The 22,627-nt window shown below is 38.4% G+C and overlaps 2 protein-coding genes across 5 annotated transcripts in view; both read right to left on the reverse strand.

Moving 5' to 3' along the window:
• Positions 1-1,055: 1,055 nt before the first annotated feature.
• man1b1a (mannosidase, alpha, class 1B, member 1a) lies at positions 1,056-15,855 on the reverse strand. 4 transcript variants are annotated; one of them, XM_067484616.1, is made up of 14 exons: positions 15,567-15,855; positions 14,759-14,896; positions 12,388-12,496; positions 11,624-11,829; positions 10,991-11,136; positions 10,716-10,828; positions 9,869-10,060; positions 9,220-9,368; positions 8,821-9,009; positions 7,523-7,713; positions 7,128-7,248; positions 6,554-6,748; positions 5,531-5,662; positions 1,056-5,081 (listed from the first exon to the last, which is right to left on the reverse strand). In XM_067484616.1, exons 2-14 carry the CDS (start codon positions 14,858-14,860, stop codon positions 4,872-4,874), a joined length of 2,055 nt encoding a protein of 684 aa, XP_067340717.1. In that variant the 5' UTR covers positions 14,861-14,896; positions 15,567-15,855; the 3' UTR covers positions 1,056-4,871. The 4 variants fall into 4 exon arrangements, with proteins under 4 accessions (XP_067340717.1, XP_067340718.1, XP_067340720.1 ...); XM_067484617.1 differs by having other exon boundaries at positions 14,759-14,901; XM_067484619.1 differs by lacking the exon at positions 15,567-15,855 and adding an exon at positions 15,312-15,533.
• A 633-nt stretch (positions 15,856-16,488) lies between these two features.
• Positions 16,489-22,627, reverse strand: part of si:ch211-196i2.1 (collagen alpha-2(I) chain) — a 92,926-nt gene continuing 86,787 nt past the window's right edge. The window contains exons 65-68 of the mRNA XM_067485204.1: positions 22,076-22,185; positions 20,138-20,218; positions 19,701-19,883; positions 16,489-19,358 (exon numbers count right to left, since the gene is read on the reverse strand). Of these exons, the coding sequence (XP_067341305.1) occupies positions 19,209-19,358; positions 19,701-19,883; positions 20,138-20,218; positions 22,076-22,185 (524 nt within the window). The 3' untranslated portion in view covers positions 16,489-19,208. The remainder of the gene's footprint in view (positions 19,359-19,700; positions 19,884-20,137; positions 20,219-22,075; positions 22,186-22,627) is intronic.

The raw sequence follows: 22,627 nt of genomic DNA on the forward strand, positions 1-22,627 counted from the left end.
AAAACACTATTGATCAATAATTTTGGTCCCTCACAAAGAGTCACAGTTAATAAAGTGGGAACCAAGAAAGCAGAGGGAGCAGCACCGATGTTCTGAAGCCTGCATCCATTTACATAGGCTAGCTGTCATTGTGATGCTTTTGGAAAACAATCTCTGCACTATCAATGTTACCGCTCTAACAACTTCATGAAAATGTGCGATCAGTCTGCCCAATTTCCTTTAAATGATTCTTTTAATTGATGGAATCAGCTGTGTAAAAACAATTAGAACATGAAATGACAGAGCAGAATGAATTTAAACAGCTTGTGTGTGAGCCGAATGGCTCCTTTCTGGTTTTTCTTCTCTTCTGTTACCAGTGTCTCTTGGTGATCATGAATATTTGACATAAAGGCTCATTTCTAGCAAACATGAAAGAAGCAATTATAGAGAGAGAGCTGAATATTTTAACAGTGTTAAGAACCCGACATTCACTGCATATTCAATGTGGAGAAGTGTTTTATCTGATTATCTTCATGTTAGAAATTCAAAGTGGATGTAGAACACAAAGTTGCATTTTACATACACTCATCATGACCATGACTGTCATGGAACTATTGGGTTTTAAATTATTTCTTTAAAGTTCATTTACCGATTTATTTGCTGAGGTGAGATGATCGATGATTTAATTAAAATGCCATTCCACTGAAATCCCTTTTCACTGAAATGGGCTAAACCTAACATGTAATAACAGTTTGTGTCCCTGTTGATAAATTTAACAACTCTCATTTCTGATGAACATTTGTAGTAGCTGATTCTGCAATAACTAATGTGTTGAAGAAAACAAACTTTTATTCCTTATGCCATTTCAAAATAAGGGGATGCAAACTTTAGCACCCAACTGTTTACATACACATATACAGGGTTGTTCAAAATAATAGCAGTGTGGCATTCAATCACTGAGGTCATCAATTTTGTGGAAAAACAGTTGTGAATCAGGTGGCCCCCTATTGAGGGATGAAGATGGCACTTGTTGAACATGCATTTGAAAGCCTGAGGAAAATTGGTCGTTCAAGACATTGTTCAGAAGAACAGCGTACTTTGATTAAAAAGTTGATTGGAGAGGCGAAAACCTATAAAGAGGTGCAAAAAATGATAGGCTGTTCAGCTAAAATGATCTCCAATGCCTTCAAATGGAGAGTAAAACCAGAGACGTGGAAGAAAACGGAAGACAACTATCAAAATGGATCGAAGAATGAGCAGAGTGGCAAAGGCTCAGCCAATGATCAGCTCCAGGATGATCAGAGACAGTCTGGAGTTACCTGTAAGTACTGTGACAGTTAGAAGACGTCTGTGTGAAGCTAATGTATTTTCAAGAATCCACTGCAAAGTCCCTCCGTTAAAAAAAAGCCATGTGCAGAAGAGGTTCCAATCTGCCAAAGAACACATCAACTGGCCTAAAGAGAAATGGAGGAACGTTTTGTGGACTGATGAAAGTAAAATTGTTCTTTTTGGGTCCAAGAGCCACAGACAGCTTGTGAGACGACCCCCAAACTCTGAATTCAAGCCCCAGTACACAGTGAAGACAGTGAAGCATGGTGGTGCAAGCATCATGATATGGGCATGTTTCTCCTACTATGGTGTTGGGCCTATTTATCGCACACCAGGGATCATGGATCAGTTTGCATATGTCAAAATACATGAAGAGGTCATGTTGCCTTATGCTGAAGAGGACATGCCTTGAAATGACCCCAAACACACTAGTAAATGAGCAAAGTCTTGGTTCCAAACCAACAAAATGAATGTTATGGAGTGGGCAGCCCAATCCCCGGACCTTAAGCCAATCGAGAACTTGTGGGCTGATATCAAAAATGCTGTTTCTGAAGCAAAACCAAAAAATGTAAATGAATTGTGGAATGTTGTTAACCTTTGTGGAATAACAGCTGAGAGGTGCCACAAGTTGGTTGACTCCATGACACACAGTTGTGAAGAAGTTTTAAAAAACTGTGGTCATACAACTAAATATTAGTTTAGTGATTCACAGGATGCTAAATCCTAGAAACAAAAACGTTTGTACAAAAAAGTTTTGCGTTTGTACAGGACTGTAAGGCTGCTCTTCAGGAAAATCCACACCTTAAAGCTCAACTAAAGTCTTTAACTGAGCACATGAACAAAGAAAAAGCCTTCTGGAGAAAATTGTTATGGTCAGATGAGAAAAATAGTTGTTTGGCCACAATGACCAATGACCTTTTATTTATACTTTAATGACCTGACCAATGTCGTCGCCTCAATCCTGCCAGAAATGTGGGCTCAAAAAGGTCATGTCAAAGAAATCAATAAATATTGTCATGACAGGCATGTTCATTATGAGTGTATGACTTCTGACCACAGCTGCAGTGAAACTTTTAGGTTTTTAATATGTATTTTATTTTTTCCAGAGAACAACATAAAAACAAACCGAAACAATGAATAAAAATGAATTTTGACTGTTTAAGGAACTATTTTTCTCGTATCAAATGATTTTAAAATGTATTTTCTAATCAGGATATATATTTCCACAAAATAATATTTCATATACAGCACTTTAATAAGCATTTATCATGTTATAAATTTCTTTAGACTTTTCAGCACAACTGGATCAAATCCAAAACACTGGCCGGTTGGGAAATTTGTTTTTACTTCATGTAGATTCACATTAACAGTCCACGACTGAGAGGGGATTTTATACAAGCATGATTACATTAATGAAACTTTTCAAGGGAAAAGAAAGTGGAAAACCAATGTATAGATATAAAGACACCTGCTAAAAATATGATAGCACAGAATATTAGGACCAAGAATAGCTCACAAATCAGCAGGTTTAGTTCAATAGACATCTTAGAAAACAATTCACACAGAATATATACACTCACATTGTTTTGTCACCCACACATTCAGAGTAAAAATACAAGCCACAAATCATTCAGAGCACTTTACAAATAAACATCACTTATGCAGCAGCAATAAAACGACCACACCACCATAGCACATCATGTATCAAATAGGCACAGCAGAGTTGTGGCAAATGTAGTGCACATACTGTGTGTGGGTCAGTATATGGCTCTGTGTTGGACGGAGTCAGTCAAGAAGAGGATCCAACATGGAACATGATCGATTGTTTTGACTGTGGAAAAATGAGACTAAACAGAAACATGCTCTTCAGCCTGAAAAAGTGAAAATCAAAGTAGAATAACAGAGTATGAGTAAGTACGTTCAGCCATCTTCAAAGCAGCACCTACAGAACAACGGAGAAGTTGATTTGTCAGTGTTACTGTAAGGAAGACAAACCTTCCCATGCTGCTCTACATCACATTTGATGAAGAGTTGGGGACTGGAAAACAACAGTGAATCAAACTCCCTCGAGTATGAAGAAAACAATTCGACAAACTTCACTTTTTTTAACAAGTCGGCTGTGAAAAGAGAACGAACGAACAGCTGCTTCTATAATGTCCCTGACAGAGAAATGAGTTGGCTTATTCTGCGCTAAGCTTACAGCAGCTGCAGATTTAAGCTTTAATGAGCACAAGTGTGAGTATAATCAATCAGACTCAAAAGCAGGATACTAGAGTGCATGTAAACTCACTTGCTCACATGGGCTCCTCTGTGACGGCGACGCAAAATAAAAGAAAAAACACCAAATGCATACATTCGTTGATATACAATCTGTTGTTATGTGTATTTTTCCATTGGACCCTCACGTTTTAGTTTCAGATCTTTAACATAACTTGAGTTGACACAAGTTCCCAGTCAAATAAACACAGGTGTGAAGGATAGACAGCTTTACTGTACTTACTGTACTCAACTTCTTCTGTCAGTAACTAAAGAGTCATTGCTACACGTGCAATATTGATGCCTAATAAGTACGTGATCATATGAAGTCCAACGCTTTCTGAAGCTTCACAGTTCTTACATGTCCCATCTTTCAAACTCTTTTGTTTGAGTTTGGAAAATATCCAATGATAATTGACTGAACACAGCATAAGATTCAAAATTATTGTATCTGTGCACCTGCTGGGGTAGCGTCAGCTTGGTAGCCACAAAACATCCTAACACTTCACTTCAAAGTCCTGCATGTTAAGAACATGCATGTTTTACAAATACACCAAACAGAAGCTGGTCCCTGGATGTTGCACTGTAACTGTTCCCATCTCCCAAACATTTAAGTTGGCACAATACCGAAATAAACGCCCTGGGGAGGATTAACACTAAAACTCTTTTACAACTTGTCATTACATGAGCAAGTGCAGAGAACATTAACAAAGTAAAGACTAATAATATACAGCATGATAGCTCCACTAGAGCAATTTAGTTAAGTATATATTAAGATGCACGAAAATGCTCCATAATTTTCATCCTTGCTTACTGCACCTTCAAACATGAGTGAATTTATTAACCTCATCACAGTCTAGGCACCTGCCCATGATGGACTAATGAGGATTTTCAGCTCACACAGCAAACAAAGCCTTACAGCAGAAACACTGCTGCTGCTTTTTGCACATACATACAGACAGACAAGAGTTATCGCAGTTACCCAAGTAGCAAAGCACTACCACACTCCTCTCCCGTGTTTCCTGTTAGTGCTAGCTAGTCAGGACGGATTTGTAAAAACATTTGCTAATTAGAGACCAGCTCTATGGCAATCACTTTCCTTAGGAAAAATTAAACAAAAGGAAAAACATAAAAATAAAGCCTCCTCAAGGAAACAAGTACAAGTGGACAGCATGGGTCTGCTGCTAAACACAGTAGTCCATCCTGCATGGCTGCTTAGAGACCACCTGACTAAGCAACAATAACAGTCTTTGACTTCATACTGGACCCAGTGGGCCTGATTTGGATAGATGTCTCTTGTGTGGTGATCACTTGGGTGGAGAGGGCCATATTGGGAGAGGATGAGCCTCTGTGTTGAAGACATACTTGTCTAGACTGAGTTGCTCCATGTCATCAGAGAAGAGCAGATACAAGTACTTGAGTGTCTCCCCCAAGAAAAAGCTCTCCATCTTGTCCCGCGGCCCAGGGTTAACAGGGTCACGCACATTATTAATGGATGTGTAGCCTCCATCAGAGACCTGCAGAGGTGGAGATTTGTGGTTATATGGTCACTGTCTCCATTTAGAGACAGAAGATTATTATGGAGAAACTTAACTGTAATTGGTTTTTATAGAAAAACACACTTTTGCAGTTTTTACAGTTTCTTTTAAGCATTTATTATTTGTCATCATGTCACAAGTTGGGTTTTTACTAATCTAGTTTTCCTCCTTGTCGTAAATCTGTGGACTGTCATTGCTATTTCATTTTGCTGTTGGGAAAATCTTAATAAACCTCTCTGTTTTTAATCACACCTTTAACAAAGTAAACTAACACCCGCATTGATATAGTAAATACACAAAAACTCAAAGCCTAATCACAAAACAAACATTTTAGTTAACCATGGGCCAATAAAATGTAAACTATATTTGTTTTTAACTACTGTTTAATTGACTGGGTAATTAAAAGGTGTGTGCTTAGTTGTCTTTACCTTAGTGTACTTATTGAAGCTCTGAAGTATTTCCCATCCCCAGTCTCTGTACTTGGTGTCCTTAGTGAATCTGTGCATGTAGAACAGACTTTCTACCGTCTCGGGTCTCAGCAGGTTGTGTCTGTCTGCAGGCTGGAGGAGAAAGGAGTTGTCACAAGTATTAAAAATAATACAAGTGATCAGATAAAAATCTATTTTTTAGGTCGATCTTTTTTCATCCAGACATAATGGAAATGAAAATCCCCTTTTCTGCCTTACTCAATACATCTTATCAAGAAAGCAGTAGCGAGAAAAATCACTGAGTTAAGATTAAATGCAAGTTAAGAGCAAATAATTCAAAATTCAACACAATTGATAGTTGGGCAGCAGTGGAACATATTCTGTTCCCTTCACAGACCTTTGGAAGAAAAGTAAAAAAAAGGGAAGAAATTACATTGTTGAGAGAGATTAATGATGCCTCCGAGCATGAATAATCAAGAAAAACAAATGTTCCTATGTGACTCTACCAACTTTGAAACTCAAACTATAAAAGTTCCTGAAATCAGAATTCATCTTATGGAAGCACTAAAGACAAACAGAAAGTAAGATCGGTTTACAAAAAGCCAGTCTGTACTAGAAATCCTCCAGCTGCTGAATAAAACAGTCCACAGTAACAACCAGTTAGGCCCTGGAACAACATTTATCTGTTTTTACCAACCTTTACCTCACAAATTTACAGCAGCTAGAACCTTCAATGCAGATCTAATGTGCACCGAAAACGGCCACGGTGGAGACCAGGCCAGAATAATGGATATTTTGAACCTGGAGGTGAACTGAGGAGCCGAGGAAGATTAGAACAGTTACTGTCACAACTCCGGTGACATATTTAGACTAACTGATTTAAATTTTTCAGATTCATTCAGTTTTTTTACCTGCTCACCTCAAAATCAGCAATGGGCCTAATTTCAGATAAAGATTTAACATTCAATAAGAGGCCGCAATACAGGACAATTAAACACACGAGCTAATCAAATGTGATCTCACCTTGACAATAACATCACGCCCATCAGTGGGCTGAAGGCTAAAGTGAGCAATCTCTGGGCTCAGCCCAGTCTCCATCTGTGTGTACATCTGGTGACAGGTCTCCATCAGCTGCACAGCTAAATCCATGTGGTCCCCAGGGAGGCCGTTGTGGACCCCTAGTGCCAAGGTTCCCGGCAGGAAGCACACCAAATGATCCTACAGACACACAGACAGAGAGAGAGAGAGAGAGAGAGAGAGAGAGAGAGAGAGAGAGAGAGAGAGAGAGAGACGAAAGAAAAGAGAAATAATGAGTGAGAAATAAGGATGAGAGTTGGAATTGATTGAACTCAGTGCAAATGAGTCTGTACAGTTTCGGATTCAATAAAAGCACAAAGGCTGATTGATCCAACAAGGCCGTCATCATCTATGGATTGAGTTTATCGACTTTTGCCAATGTGCAGAGCAGCTAGGGCTTCCTGTGCTGGGCATAGTACAGTAGTCAGCAATAAAATGAACATTAACAACAAATAATAAAGTTAATTAGAGGCCAGTGACCCTTTGCATTGTCACACACTGACTTCTGATGAGTATCTACCATTTTAGGGTTGAAGCGGTTGTGGGTCAACTCTCCAACAAAGGTCAATCTGCGGGGCCCCGTCTGTCTCACAAGGTGTTTTTTCACTCCCTCTATGGCCTGAAGGTAGTCCTCCAAAAGGCTGGGGGGGAAAAAAAACACACCAACATGGAAATATCCGCATTGGAAATAATAGTGCATGTTACATTAAAAGATATTATTCTGTGCAAAGTGACATATTAAGGTCATCTCCTCAAAATGTGTCTAATGTAATGTCTATTGTAGATAAGTGTTTAGATTAATGTTCTGCTTCTGACAAATGATTCGGATTTTGTTGAATATAAAGTAAATTTTGCTCCTTCCAACAAACCAGTTATCCATGAAACAGTGACAAAGAAACGTAAAGGTGGAATTACTCGTCTTCCGTCTTGCCTCCCTGAATCCACTGTTTGAGCAGGTATTCGTAGTAGCTGTCTGCCCTGGCACCGAGCGTGAAAACTCCTTTGTGGGTGAACTGGCCGCTGTTGGTGTTGATGAACATGGGTACCAGGCCATCTTGTTTGCCTGGCAATGTGTGGACCAGCCTCATTACCTCATTCACAAATTCCTGGTAAGGTTAAAAAACAAACAGAAGGTGACAATCGGTGTGTTTACAGGAGCTTAATAACCAGGTTGAAGTTGCCTTTCTTGGTAAAGCTGATTTCTAAACTGTCATGTAAACGGGCAGGCTGGTTTCCAAATTCGGGGTAGGGGGTTCCATGTGTGTGACAAAAGGCTGCAGACAGGAACACGCAGATGAGTGAAAGGCTGAATGAAAGGAAAGTTCATTAACTAGGTCTCCTCATTTTTTAAAACAGAGTCAGACAGAAAATGTAACTAACACCGACTGCCCTGTAGAAGTATAAGTCACTTTTCACTACTGATTTTTTTTAAATTCAGACAGTTGTGTGTGTCATCTCTTGCTCCCGTTCTCTCCCCCTGCACTGTCAATCTGCAGCAGTATGAACACAGCCAAAACTAAATAATTAAAACTGAGGAACCAGGGTTTTCAGTCACCATACAGCCAAAATCTGGGCTTTCACAAAAAGTCTGAAATCAAATTACTCTTCTGCTGCATGTTTATGCAGATATCTAGTATCCAGATTTCTTAAGTGCATGGAAACATTGTTCCCTGATTACATGAGTAACCTGGTTACTTAGATGCATGTAAATGCAGTCATCTATTTTTTGAGATGATAAAATGAACCCACCAGGCTCATCTCATTTACTGCTCATCTGTGGGCCAACAGGCTTGAAAAAGACGGCTTTAAGCTATTTATCATTGGGAAAGTTTTTTTTTTTTAGCAATTTCACACTTTGATGAAACTGGGCTTATCAGAAGCTATGTCTCAGAGGGCTGGCTCCGTTTATGACAAATTATTCACGTTAATGTCAGGCTGTTTTTGGAGATCTTTAGGTCTGACATCACTCAAAAACTGACAAGATGACAGATTTAAAGCAAAACCTAGTTCATGCTTGTTTTTAACTGCAACCACCAATCATAACACAAGAAATCTTTTATGTCCTGAGTTAAGATGGGTGGGTTTTATTTCCTAATTTCCTGATTTTTTATTACCCCATCCCAGACATTTGAAAATTATTTCAAATCAAAATGACAAACACACATACACTGTAGCCCATTTTACTTTTGTGGAGGCCCTTGTGTTGTCTTTACCTGATACTGCGGTTCCTGTGTGAGGCGGCTCAGCTCTCTGAATTCCAGCTGAATGCTTGTGACCTCAGCTAGTGTGCTGTCGGATGTCCAGCGAGGGGGGTGGGCTGTTCCCTTCCCAATGTTGACATCTGAAAAAGGGATCTTTGAGGGAGTTTTGAAGGCAGGCATCAATCTGGACCCAAGATCTTTCTTTAAGTGGAGAGAAGAGAATGGAAAGGTCTTCTCAACAGTAACAACAACGTGTGTGATTATATTTGCTGTAGCTTGTGAGTGATGCAGACGGAGGCCGTAAATGTTCTAAAATCACTATACTACATATTACTATATACTAAAATGACTATGACTATACAAAAGAAGAAAATAGGACAGTAGAAAATTGTCTGCTATGAGATGACTCACTGCTTTCTCGAGGAAGAGTTGGTCTCCTGTTAGGTGATAAGCACTAAGCAGGCCTCCAAGGACACGTATGGTTGTCTCAAAAAGATTTACATCCACATTCTTGTTGAAGGAAAGTTCTTTCTCCACCCAAGTCCTTGCTTCTGCAAACTCTAAAAGAGTTACACAGAAAAAGAGAAAAAAAACACTACATTTTGTGGTATAAATTTAATATGATAAGTTTAGAGTTTTGCCGAAAATGTCCAGTTTTAAAACTCCAGAGGTAGTAAACAATTGAGGCTTTGTCAGATTGTCAAAGAGAATTCCACTGATTTTACACAGCACAATAGCTCTTCTTATGGTAGTACTCCTACACAAAGAACCTGTAAAAACACTTTGATGTGTCCTCCAAGAACGTTCAGAGATCACATAGCTGTGTGCACAGGATACAAAGTGGAAGGATACTAATGGATGCAAACACACACATATTGACATGTTGCTTACAAAACACATCTGAACACGCCCCCAATGTTTTAACCCAAAAAATAAATAAATAAAATAACCCATTGTAATATCTCTACTAAAAGCTTAATAGGTATTGTATCCATAATAGCATTCCACATTTTAAATAATATCGATCCATAAGAGAGAGAAAATAAGTGGGATATAATACCTTCTTTTAGCCCCATGAGCCACATAGTGTCCAGAGAATCAACGAGTGTCAAGCCCAGTCCAAACCACTCGCCAAAAGACTTGGAGATGGGTTTGAGCTCATCGTGACCCCAGGCATAGTCCTTATAACCTTTCCAGGCATGTCTGAAGGCATCTCGTACTGCCTCTAGTCTGTCCACAGTTCCAGTGGAAACTACAAACAAAGGGCCACAAAGGCATAAAAAAGACAAACTAATCTTTCTTCCAGAAAGCTTCCTCAATATTGGAAGTCTCATTTTCTAAACATTGTTTGTAGAAGGTATGTTCTGTGTTATGTGTTCTTGTTACAGCTTTAGCACAGCAGGAATGTTGGAAATTGTAACCAAAAACAGTGCTGGGCTTTAAACAGCATATAATAGTAGAGCTGGCTAACGGTGCGTTAAAGAGTCTGTTTGAGGTGAAATACAAAAACTTTATCAGTGGACAGACAAAGTATAAAAAATGTTTTTTTCTTCACTTCTGAAAGAACAGAAAAATATTGGCAGGGCAGATCTCAGAAGTACAGAGATGAGAAACATAAAAAAGTGACAGATCTTTATGGTTTCTCTGTTTTATATCATTGTTCTCTTTGTGCTTTACACTATTAGTCATATGAGAAAAAACAGTTGAAGACATTTCTTTGGCCGCTTGAAACTTGTGATAGTTTGTGCCATTTACCAGACAAAATGATAATCCATAAAGCCAAAAACACTTTCTGTAGACAGATAATTGTTGCAACCCTTGTATCTTAAATCCTCATGGGGCATTGCTGTGTAAAGCTCTTAGTTAGAGTTCCAGCTAAATTTCATAAATGTTACTTCATTACTGACCTTCCCTCGGGACAGGGTCTGCTGGGTTAGCTTGGGGGGCTGCAGCTTCTCTCCCATTGGCCGAAGGTGGAGGCTCTGTGGCCTGGTCGGCTTCGATCATTGCTCCTCTCCAGCTACATGACAATAGTAGAAATTTTACACCCTTTCTGATACATGTAGTCCTACAATGTCAGAGAGCAGGTCTGTCCCCTGAGCAATGTTGTGTCACAGCGTCATCATACATATCAACAGTTCCAAAACCAGTTGTTTAGAGGAGAAGAAAGCTATGAGATCACCTGACAATGTTCTTTCCTTTGTCCTCACCCTCTCTTTCATCCTCTTGAACCACCTCTTGCTCTTCCTTTTCCCCACCAACAGTTTCTGAAACGTTTACATCTTTCTGTAGGTTTGGTGGACCTCTTTTGATAGGAAAGGTCTTTTTCTGTGGATAAACAAAAGGGTTCGAGCTAGAAACAGGAGGGACAACATGAGGGCCTTAGGTAATTGTATGGCCCAAAATACCAAAAGCTGATTCTGAAGTTGGGTTCTGTTCTCATCTCCCCTCCAAGCAAGAATTCACAAACTCACAAATCATGAAACAAACTCATTACTTCTCACACCTTCTTTAGCAATGTAGCTTTGCCAAACAATACGAGACTGACACAGGTGAAGCTCTAGAAGTTTAAATAGCCTTAAATTCACATGCTACACTAAATAAAGACAACATATAAAGCAATTGCGCCTTATCATATCATAATTAGTTATGTGTAATGTATCTAAAATTATTTGCAACAGTACAATTTAATTATAATGTGTAATTAATAATTTCAAGCAGGCCCATTTAAACCTTTTGGTAAACGCCTACTCAGGCTTTATGACTCATGTCTCTGGAATAAAAAAAAAAACCTAATTAAACAAACAACTCTCACCTTAGTGGGAGGTTTAGCCAGAATAGGGATGTTTGGTCCTCTGGGCTCTGCCACAGGATCTGCACCCACTTCCGCCCCAACATTTAGCCCTGGCACAGGATCTTGTCCTTTACCTGCAGCTGGACCCAATACAGGATTCAAACCTGGAGCAATGGCCTTCAGCTCTCTGTCATTCGGCGATAGCCAGTCCTCCCTGTCAGATAAGCCTGGGCACAAACACAATGAACAAGAAGAGCTAAGAAAATTAAAAACAAAAGGCTAAACTGCACAACCTGTATGATGTACTGTAAAGCTATAGTTCTATTATGGTTCTAATGTTGGCTTATAATACTTACATATGTAACATTAAAATGCCCTACTTTCCTACCAAAGACTGAGCAGATATGTAGTTGTAAATACTATTCCAAAAGCTTAGTTTTCCGAGTTTACATTACAGCTTCACCTCTGCTCTTGATGCTGGGATAGGGGTGAGAGAGGTAGATAGATATTTATATTTGCGTGGATGGACTGCATTATGAGAAAGACAGGCATTTTCAGGTTTAGCTAAATCAAATTCAGCACATGTAAATAGTGTACCAACAAGCAGGTGTGAACAAAAACTATTTTGAAACAAAGAAAAATCATTGTGTTTTACCTGGTATTTTAGTGACTCAATGCAAATATCACAACCAAACACAACAAACAGGCAATCACACTCATCACCTTCAACTGCAGGAACATCATTAGAATTAATGGCAGGCTTTGGCTATGAGAGCAGTGTTTACCTCGCCACTGCTCTGTGATGCTGGGATAGGAGAGCATTCCAAATATAAGCAGCAGAGCCAGCAGGAACAGGATGAGGCTTCGCTGGAGCCGAGACAGCTGCTTCCATTTCTGTAGGTAGATAAACAAACAGCACTAACTGCACAGAAACACATTTAATCACTCTGGATTAGAACACAAAGTGTCTGCCCCTTTTTAAAATACCTTACTAATGTTAAGGTTTTCTTTAGAAATAGCAGAGTAAAAAAACTTAAAAGTCTACCCTGTAGAAACTCAGCATTCCTCTCCACCCGATACGTTAAAGCCCAATGACTGCTGACAAATAAACAAATCCAACCAGCTCTGCCCAGCCGGGAAGAGGGAGGGACAAAGTCAGGATGTCTCAGGAGAGATGGCGAACAGGCAGGCAGGCACCCCTCTGTCACATGCTCTAATTAACACCTGTGCAATACTCTGAAACTATTGAGCCATCACTTGTGAGCTATGATGGAACACACAACAGATTTAGTCTCAGGGGAGGTTTTCATTTTACTCTCCTATAGCGGGAGTAGCATTCTGTACAACCTGATACCGCTTGTTTGAAAATGTTAGGCATAATTTTTTATCTGAATTACCAGAAGAATCATGATCCAGCGTTAGACTTTTTGACAAGGTGTGACATGGTTAGCTTTGCAGTAAGACACAGGGCAGAGAGCTCTAAAGTCAGTAAAGCCTCAGCTGAAAATAATTTACAACAAAAAACATAGGCGGGAAACCAAAGTCCTTTCTGCTTTGGAAGAAGCAAAAATAGAGCCAACGAGCCAATAAAGAACATAAACCACAAACTGTCATCACATCTGATGAGCCACAGGTACAGAAGAGTGCTGAGCTGCCTGGACATACACAGTATGAATCTGGATTTATAGAAAAAATGATATACTTCACAAATGAAATGTTAGATCAAGAGGTTGCCCAATAAATTCATATAGAAGGAATTAATTTGGTGAGCGCTGACCGGGCTGTTTTTATTTTTAAGAAAAGAAATAATTGTGTGATACAGAAATAATTTGACGTTTGCTAAAATAATGCTTGAAAATAGGATTTTATTAGTCCAAGAAAAAATTATTGACATATATAAATAATATAAATTTTAAGATTACTAACAATGATGTAAAGCTGTAAAATAAAGAAACAAAGATGACAATACAGTTTACAGTGTTTCTAAAAATAATCTTTTATTTCAAAACAAAAGCAGACACTGATTTGATAAAGTGGTAAAAGGTATATAAACATGTCATACGGCCGCAGATTTTTTGGTATTTCCGCCCAACCTACTACTTCGGTCTGTGCGGTGCATTCAGTGTCAGCTAATGTGCATTAAATGCAGGGTGGCAAATTACATTGCGCATGTGTTGAACCCAACGCTGAGAGCTGCAAACCTACAAAAGAAAAAAAGAAATACAAAAATCTATATCTGTGCACTTAATGTATCTTCATCTAAGGCCATTAAACTAATTTAACTGTTATAGAGACGTAATCAGTAAACAACCTGCAGCTGTAGTCTCATTAAGAGAGTGTTAGACCATTTTAATAAAGATGAAAAAAGAAACCTGTGAAAACGGCAGAGCTATTATCTACAACCTGCAGGGAACACCAAACAAAAAACTGAGGTGTGGGATGATAAGTATACCTGTAACGCCGGAGTATCAGCTAGCAAAGGAGGTGAAGGGGGTACAAAATGAAAGAAAAGCTAACAAGATTAAGGAAAATTTGCAGGGAGATATAAGAGAGGGTGAGATGAACATATTTTGTTTTATCTTGCTGTAGTGACAAGAAACATAACGTCCTCAAGGGAAGCTTTTATTTGAAGTGTCTGATCGTTCAGACAGCTCCACAACAAAGGAGGTGTAAGAAAGGAGGAAAAAAAGCCAGGAATCGATTTGTCACAAAAACAGATACATTTCATAATGACAGAGACATTCTGAGTGAAGTCATCAGAATCATAACCAGGCAATTAAAGGCTTACAGCTGAAGCATTTTGCAGAGATTTGATGACTGCAAAGGCCACAGCATATGAACAGTGTTTTCGGATTCATTTGTGTATTATTTAGATTCTGCTGTAAACAGCAATACAAATACATTTAGCTGTGTCACACTCACAACATACAGCCGACTTTTAAAATAAATTACAACTTTGTGTTTTAGTAGTGATGTGTATGGAAATGTAGATGCAAATAAGAGCCTTGTTTGAGCTACATGTGACAGCACTCTGGATGTATCTGGTCAAAAACAAGCACATTACTATGCATAAAACACAGGCTATGCTCACCAGTGGATTAAAACTCAGATTTATCTAAAGCCACAATCTGCACAGTGCACTACAGTACCACTCACCCTCCAGCAGGACTGTCTTCGGTGCTTGCCATTGTTGTAGGTGTGACTGTGTGGATCGCTCAGTGTCAGAGAGATGAAGTCCTTTCTGGATGGTGGATACATCCTGTCATCAGGGCAGTCAGTCGTATGGCTAAGAAGCTACACTTAGAAAGTTAAAAAAGACAATTAGCTTAATTCAGACAACTCCTAAAATAAGTCTAATCCGAACCACTGAGTCAATCACATCACAGTGCTTGATCATCATAGAATCAAAGGACTGTCATTTATATTAATCATTTAAATAGTAAAAAAGTACCACACTGAATGGCATGTGAACATTTGCTACTTTTGTTTTACAGTATTTTAAATATTATATGTAATATTATATATTTTATATTTTTTCAATTGGTTATAAACACTAATGTGTTGTTTGTTTATGTAGTTTACTTTTTTAAATTATCTTTATATTTACATTAAACACAATGACGGTTCATAGGATGGTTGTGTAAAAAGCTGCTTCAAAAAGACAAAGGGACTATATTTTTGACATATTATAAGCAAATATAAATCTTACAGCTTGTTCTTACGTCGTCTTTTTATAGGTTTTGGAAATGTTATTCACTTTATACACACACACACACACACAAATGCTAAATTCCAGAAATCACAGCAACAAGCTACTTATTCTAAAAAGGCTAATCTGTTACTGTCCGTACACCCCTGTGAGCCCTGTCACAAATAACCTACATCCTATGTCAAAAGCCACAAAAATAAGAAAAAAGTGGGAAAACAATCGGTCCAGGCGCACACGGAGGTGCCTCCCCCTCACCTTTGAGCCTGGTTGGCTGCTACACGGCGACTCTGCTGAAAGCTAAACAGTCAGCTGTCAGCTAGCTGCGAGACGCTAGCTGGATTCTTCGGTTTGTTTCTGAATGGAAAGTAACACTGTGGAGCTGTCAGATGAAACAACACATAACGAAGAAGTACGTCCGACTTCCACACAAAAGACCCCGTCGTTACACGAATTGTCAGAGGAATTAAAAACAGGGAAACATAGCAGGAGTTAGCGTATTAACCCGATGGATCGAGGGAGGAAGACGTGAGGACGTGACGCAAGGTCATGTGACTTGACACACGCTAGGAAGTTCTCAGCATTAACTCTTAGTAAGCGATCAACGCCAGCAAAGACCTTCCTAAAAACATAATTATGTTTGGCCATTTTAATTTTAGTCGAGACGTTTCTAAGTCAGATCTTCTTATTTATTTAAAAGCTATTAAATTTAAACAAAAACCATGAAATGCATATACACACACTGTAGCTGGATAGTAGGTTTGCACAAATCATTTTTGCACAAATACGTTTTACATGTCCAACTGACAACCACCCCAGGATAAACTCAAATAACTACACTTTTTTACAACATGGCATTTCTTTATTCAAACTTAGTCCAGCAAATCAGAATCAAACAATGATATTCTTAACTTTTCATATTATTGGATAGAACAACAAGTGTACTACATATACAACAAGGATACTATATATAGCATGTACTAATTTTCCATGTAAAAAATTACTGACAGAACAGATAGTGAAATTAATTAAATTTTATTTTGTGTTACTTGTTCCAAGTTCAGAAAAGAATTTATAAGGTCATCCAGCCCACAGAAACCACCCATTTCACTTTTTTCATTTTGTCTGATACATCAGTTTATGATCATAGAAATGATAGTAAAACACACCTTAGTCAACATTTGGGTATGAATTTTTTTTTTATTAAAATGACAAGTAAAATAGCAATGATCAGTCTCAGCCAGCTAAGGCAATCATGTGAAATATGACAAATCTACATGCAAAAAGATAACATTTAAAAAAGAACCACATAGTCTGTGGTAAAGATCCTGAAAATGCATTTTTCCCCTTTAAAGTAAATATCTCTTATAAACTGTAGCAGTGGCACAGCTCAGCCTTGTAAAAAACCTGGAAACTGGCAAATTAGTATGAGAGAAGAAATAAGGTTGTGGTAATTTCCTGGCTTCAGAACTGCTGTTTTGGTTGAGCTAAAAGAGTACTCACCACAAACTCCCTGAGATTGTCCTCAGAGGGATCCTCCAGTCCCTGCAGACTGTACAGCCCACTACTACTGACCAGCTCTAGCACAAAGGCATCAAATCCTGTTTCTGCTGAGAAGCATCAAAACTTGCTTCTTTCTCTTTACTAAAGCACTTCCCAGATTGAACGAAGCACAAACTCAGGCTGACAGCAATTATTCAATGCTAAGTGGTGAGTATTGAGGCTTTTTTTTTGACCAGGGGCCAACAAAGCTCTACAGACCTGGGTTCTATTCTTACACCTACTCTACAGCCAAACTAATGCATCATCTTTACATTATATTGCTCTGAGAGGAAATATGTGAATATGTAAGGTCTGGCTGCACAACCTCAATCTTTAGTTTATATAAGTATTATTGTGTATAATGAAAACAAGGTCTTAAACATGGTCAGAAAAAATATCAAAGCAGACACTACAGAAATGGATGAGAATAGTTTTACTCAGAAATATTTTCAGTTTGGCACTGTGCTCACGTTGACTATTTTATTTGGAAGGAAATATAAATTAAACGGCTTTCACCCTGTCCCATGAGTTGGCATGAGTTTTTTTTAATGCCGGTTGCTCTTCCTGCTGCATCCCTCCCATTTTGTTCGGACTCGGAACCAGCACCAAGGTAGCTTTTGATGGCTAGGTGGGGTGGGATTCCATCTCGTGGCCTTCTGCATCGTAACCCAATGCTATACCTACTGAGACACCAGTACATTCTCACTGTTTTGTGTAATTGCAGATTTTCATTGCATTATATGTGCTTTCGCTGCTCAGTCTCAACATGACTGTCAAATATCTAATCATCTCAGGGCTTTACCTGTGATTTGATGATTTTTGTGATTGGGTATTTGTTTTGGATCCTATCAAAATCTAAGACTGAAACTTTTTTATTAGATGTTATGCTGACAGTGTGCAGGCGTTTACTTTCACTTTAGAGGAAGGTTAAAATAATTCTGTATTTCCTAACTGCCAACAATTCCTATGAAAAGAGCAAGTCAAGAAATGTATTAGCCCATCTTTCTTTAACACAGTTCATAATATATTTACATAAAAACTGTGGGGCACTGAAGTCATTAACAAATGTTATTTTAACAGGAGTAATTAGCACACAAATTAGTGACTACTTTCAGCGTGTGGCACTGTGTGTGGATTAATACACATTTGGTGGTTTTGTATTCCCAGTAAGCAGTGTACAGTGTGTGGAACTGATTCAAACACGTAATGGAAGGACATTTCAATCAGTGTTACTGTGTTGCTCACTACTGTGTTTCCGACAACGGTTAAGCTCTGTGAGGATAAAACCCATCTGGCTTTTGCTAAATAGACAGAAATTGTTAGAAGAAAACTTCCAACATTTTTAGTAAAAACATGATCCATAATGTATCTAATTGTAAAGAGGTGCTGTCAACACCTCCTATTAGACCCACAAAAGAGCACTGGCATCAGACCACTGATATTCTCCTTTGTGAGTTTATGAGCCTTTTAACCAGCCAAGGAATTTCAGTGAATTCTGCTTTCTTAGAGAATTCTTATTTACTATAATTTGATATCGTGTAATAACTAATGGACTGTGTAGCGCTCTGCAGACTGCAGTAGACATTAGAAGAGTATAGCAGAGCTGGGAGGGAGAGCTGAGTGTCATGGTAGCACTAGCTTAAGCTGCATTTTGTAACTTTAAAGTATCATACCTGAGATGTAGAAACATACAATTATATAAAATTGTAGAAACTATAAAATGTTTTCTAGTTTAACAAAATGAGGAAATTTTGTTTTGCTGTTGACAGACAGCATCAAGTATGTACATAACATAATGCCTGTCCCCTTCTATTCTTTATGGAATTGAATAAATGTTGGTCTTTGAAATATAACAACATTGGCGTTTGGGGAAACGGGATGCATCGCAGTTCACTTACAGTACCACAGCAGTGGGCTTGACAGTCTAATGACCCGGTCACATATGGCTGATGGGACGACAGTAGCTGTGGCGCCACCCAGAACACATTGTTAGGAGGTGGATTAGGACAGTGTGAACAGAAGCCCTAACTATATAGCACTAAAAACATAGACAAATAAAATATTAAACACTGTATATAAAGGATAAAACATACATTTTTTAAATTATTCATTACAAGCTAAACGTCTCTGTAAACAAAACTGACTTCTCCTTGGAAAAAAAAAGCCTGAGGGCCCCTGTGCCCTTTGAAAGTCATTAATATGGAGTCACTTAACTTGAGAGATCAAATCCCCCAAAACAAGATAAAAAGGGGAAGTCTTCCTAGGAATTGCAGGATTTGCTCCAGTTGTCCTCTTGGTGACTGAGGTTTGTGTCTTGGACCTGTGAATCCTTTGCCACAGCACGACTTTCCATAACCTCTAGTTGAAACACACAGGCCCAACAGTGAAACCAAACTGGTGTGTGAACTTTCCACCTCCCATTAAAGCCACATCTCTCAGAGGAAGCAGCTCAAGGTCTTCAAACTCAAACACAGACTCCCAAGGTCCAGAAACAATCTCTTCTCCAGGCTGAAACACAGGACACAAAGTGCATCATGTTTTATAGTTACTTTCACAGTTTTATTTCAATAATGCAGCATATTTTATTTTAGGTTTTGTATAAATTGTGACTCATAATCTCTACTATTTGTTTCTTTATTTGATTGACTGCGTTTGATTGCTCATTGTATAGTGTTAGAAAATACTAAAAATACTCATTTACTTCTCTTCCAAATAATCTTGACTTCTATTTCAAATTATGCTGGATTTTTTTTTTACCCTTTTACCCTACCCACTATGACAAACACGTTAAATGTGAAAAAAACATGGACAGTACAGTGAAAAAGTAAGTTTAGAGAGCTTGTAGCATACCACACATTCTTTAAGAGTGCCAAGGTAACTTTGCTTCCTTGTGTCAGTGAGGAATTTGATGTCCCTGTCTTTCTGACCCAGTCGATGTCCTGGATGGCATGAATAGGTCAGCTTTTGAACTGCTGTGCTACTGTGCAACCTCAGAAATCTCATCTGGACCACATTAGTACCTGGGTAGTAAAACTGAAGAGAAGAATGCAAATTTAATTAACGATAACTCAACAATATGAACAAACACTAACTCCATGGGAAACAAAATGCCTTCAATAAAATCATGACATACATTATGTGTAAAAAATAAAACAAAACTTTCATTTATTGATAGCATCTCCTACTGTGATCTACATTTCCTTTGTAATGTGAAATGTGTAAGGACCACATGCACCAAGTCTTAGGCCTCTTTTAGCATCACTGCAGTTTCTGTGGGATTCACCCACCTGAAATCCCTGCTCCAGCATGCTGAGCCACCTAAAAGATCCTTCTTCAGAAACTTCTTCCATCCAAGCTTTCATGGGTAGCTGCAGGTGGGGAGGAGAAGGGACATGTTTACAAGTGAAATGTTCAGATAGCTGGTGCTGAACTCTAGATCCAGCTCAAGCATGAACCAGATGTATACTGCCTGGTTTAGTAAGCTATTTGCATCATACTACTATCAATTTACAATATTATTTGTTTGTATTAGTCAATGTTTTATGCAGTAACGAGGGTGAGGGTGTGTTTAGTGACTGCAATACAGAACAACAACCATGTGTGTGTCCTGATAAAAGACAGGAGGCAGAGCTGGAGGTAGCAGGGCTTAAGATGTTGAGGTTCTCTTTGGGAGTGAGGAATGAGGACATCAGAGGGACAGCTCATGTTAGATGCTTTGGAGATAAAGTCAGAGAGGCCAGATTAAAGTGGTTTGGACATGTCAGAGAAGAGATTGTAAATATATCGGTAGAGGGATGCTGAGGTTGGAGCTGCCAGGCAGGAGGTCTAGAGGAATATATAGCATAGAGCCCATCAAATAAATGTATTAAATTTCCAAGTTGGACAGCAAATGTCAATATTTTGATCTCTAGTGAGTTCTTCTTTGTACTACTAGTATATTATAATGCTGAAATGTTCTGTAACAATAGTACAATTAAAAAAGAAAAAGCTTGTCACCTGTCAGTTACACAAAACCATATGTGTAATGTTTTCCAACATTAGTGAACAATTACCAATTAAGGAGCTACTGTTTATACCAGGTCAAGATGAGGTTGTAGCAGCAATACCCCTGAGTGCACTGAACTGAATAAGGCTGTCCATGTTGTATTCTTCATGAATACATTTAACTTTTCAGCTGGAAGAAGACATATGTGTTAATTTCTTCAAAGCTACATACTCTAACTTGAAACAAACAAGTATAGAATGAAGGGGAAAAACTGGAAGTGACTGAGTCACATTAAAAATAAATGATAAAACAGACACTTACACAACACACAATTTTCTAAAATAAAAAAAAGAATTGATTTAGTACATTTTTCAAATTTTGAATAAAATAAAACCACGTTTTCAAATTACGAGATTTGGATGTTATATTTACAAGATACGGTTCTTGTAATTATGACTTAGGAATCTCATCAACATGAAAACGTTTCAGAACCTGCCTTAGAATAAACAGGACATTTTTAGGCAGTTTGCAATACAACCAAAACTCTTTAGTGAAACAGAACAGTTAGATAATCCGGTGGACATTTAAAAATCAACAAAGACGCTATAAAGTAAGGTTAAATTTGCATCATATAGTATAACACTGCATGTTTCGTCTGAGGCAGGAATTTGAAGGCAACACCTCAGTACTTGCCTAAGAATCATCAAAATCATTGCCACTGTACATTGTAGCTTTTCTATAAGTGCTTTTTATCATTGGAATGTGAAATGTTAAAATACAATATGTATTTTTCAAACTGTTTTCAAACAGGGTAATGTGTAACTGACTGTGACATAATTTAAGTTTACTCTGTTTATCACTCATTTGATTTGTATCTAGAGATACTGTTTAAATTGTAATACTTAATGTCAATTAATATTGTACCTTAACCAGTGACATTGTTCTTATTTTGTGAGTTAACTTTTTTGGTTCTTTAGATAACCATAATAATAACCATAATATTGTTAACTGTTTCTGCAGACGTTATGTTTAAGCTACCAAAACAACATTTAGGTTGAAAAAAAAGTGTTTTTCTGTGTGAGTGACAAGCTCACAAGCTCAACTTTAACTCTTCACTGAAAATTTGTACAATTTATGAAGTTGAGATTCAGGTCATACAAAATCGCTACAGTATGTGAACTTGAGTGCCATGTCACAAACTGAGAGTGCAATATCCGGAAAACCTTTCCTGTCTTTATACCTGTGACTCTCGGGGGTGAAGGCAAGTCTGTTTTGATGTGGAGGAGAAGCTGCAGTAGGCCAGTAGAGCATCAGCTGGACTGCCCTGGTTGGGATCAATGTAATACATTCCTGCAGAGAAAGGTTAGTGAGAGCACAAAGAGATCAGCAGGCATCAAAGAACTGTGTTCTACACCGACAGGAATAACTGAATACAACTGCAAATACAACCCCTCCAACATACTGAACTTTAACATTGGGCACAGTGGATGAATTATTAAGGATTTTTTTATTTGTTTGATAAGAACAGGCACAATGGTGATGGTGTGTTTTGACGTCAAACCAGTATTAGTTTTTTTAATAGAATGTATTTAAAACAAACAAGCTATATGTCGAAGTGTCTCTGGGCAAGACACTGAACCCCTAACAGCCCATTCCCCTCCCCAGCTGTGCAGTGCCGGTCCAAACCCGGTAGAAATTGGGGAGGGTTGCATCAGGAAGGGCATCCGGCGTAAAAACTGTCCCAAATCAACATGTGGACAATGATCCGCTGTGGCGACCCTGAACTCACGGG

The sequence above is a fragment of the Channa argus genome, chromosome 18 (assembly GCF_033026475.1).
Source record: "Channa argus isolate prfri chromosome 18, Channa argus male v1.0, whole genome shotgun sequence".
NCBI lineage: Eukaryota > Metazoa > Chordata > Actinopteri > Anabantiformes > Channidae > Channa > Channa argus.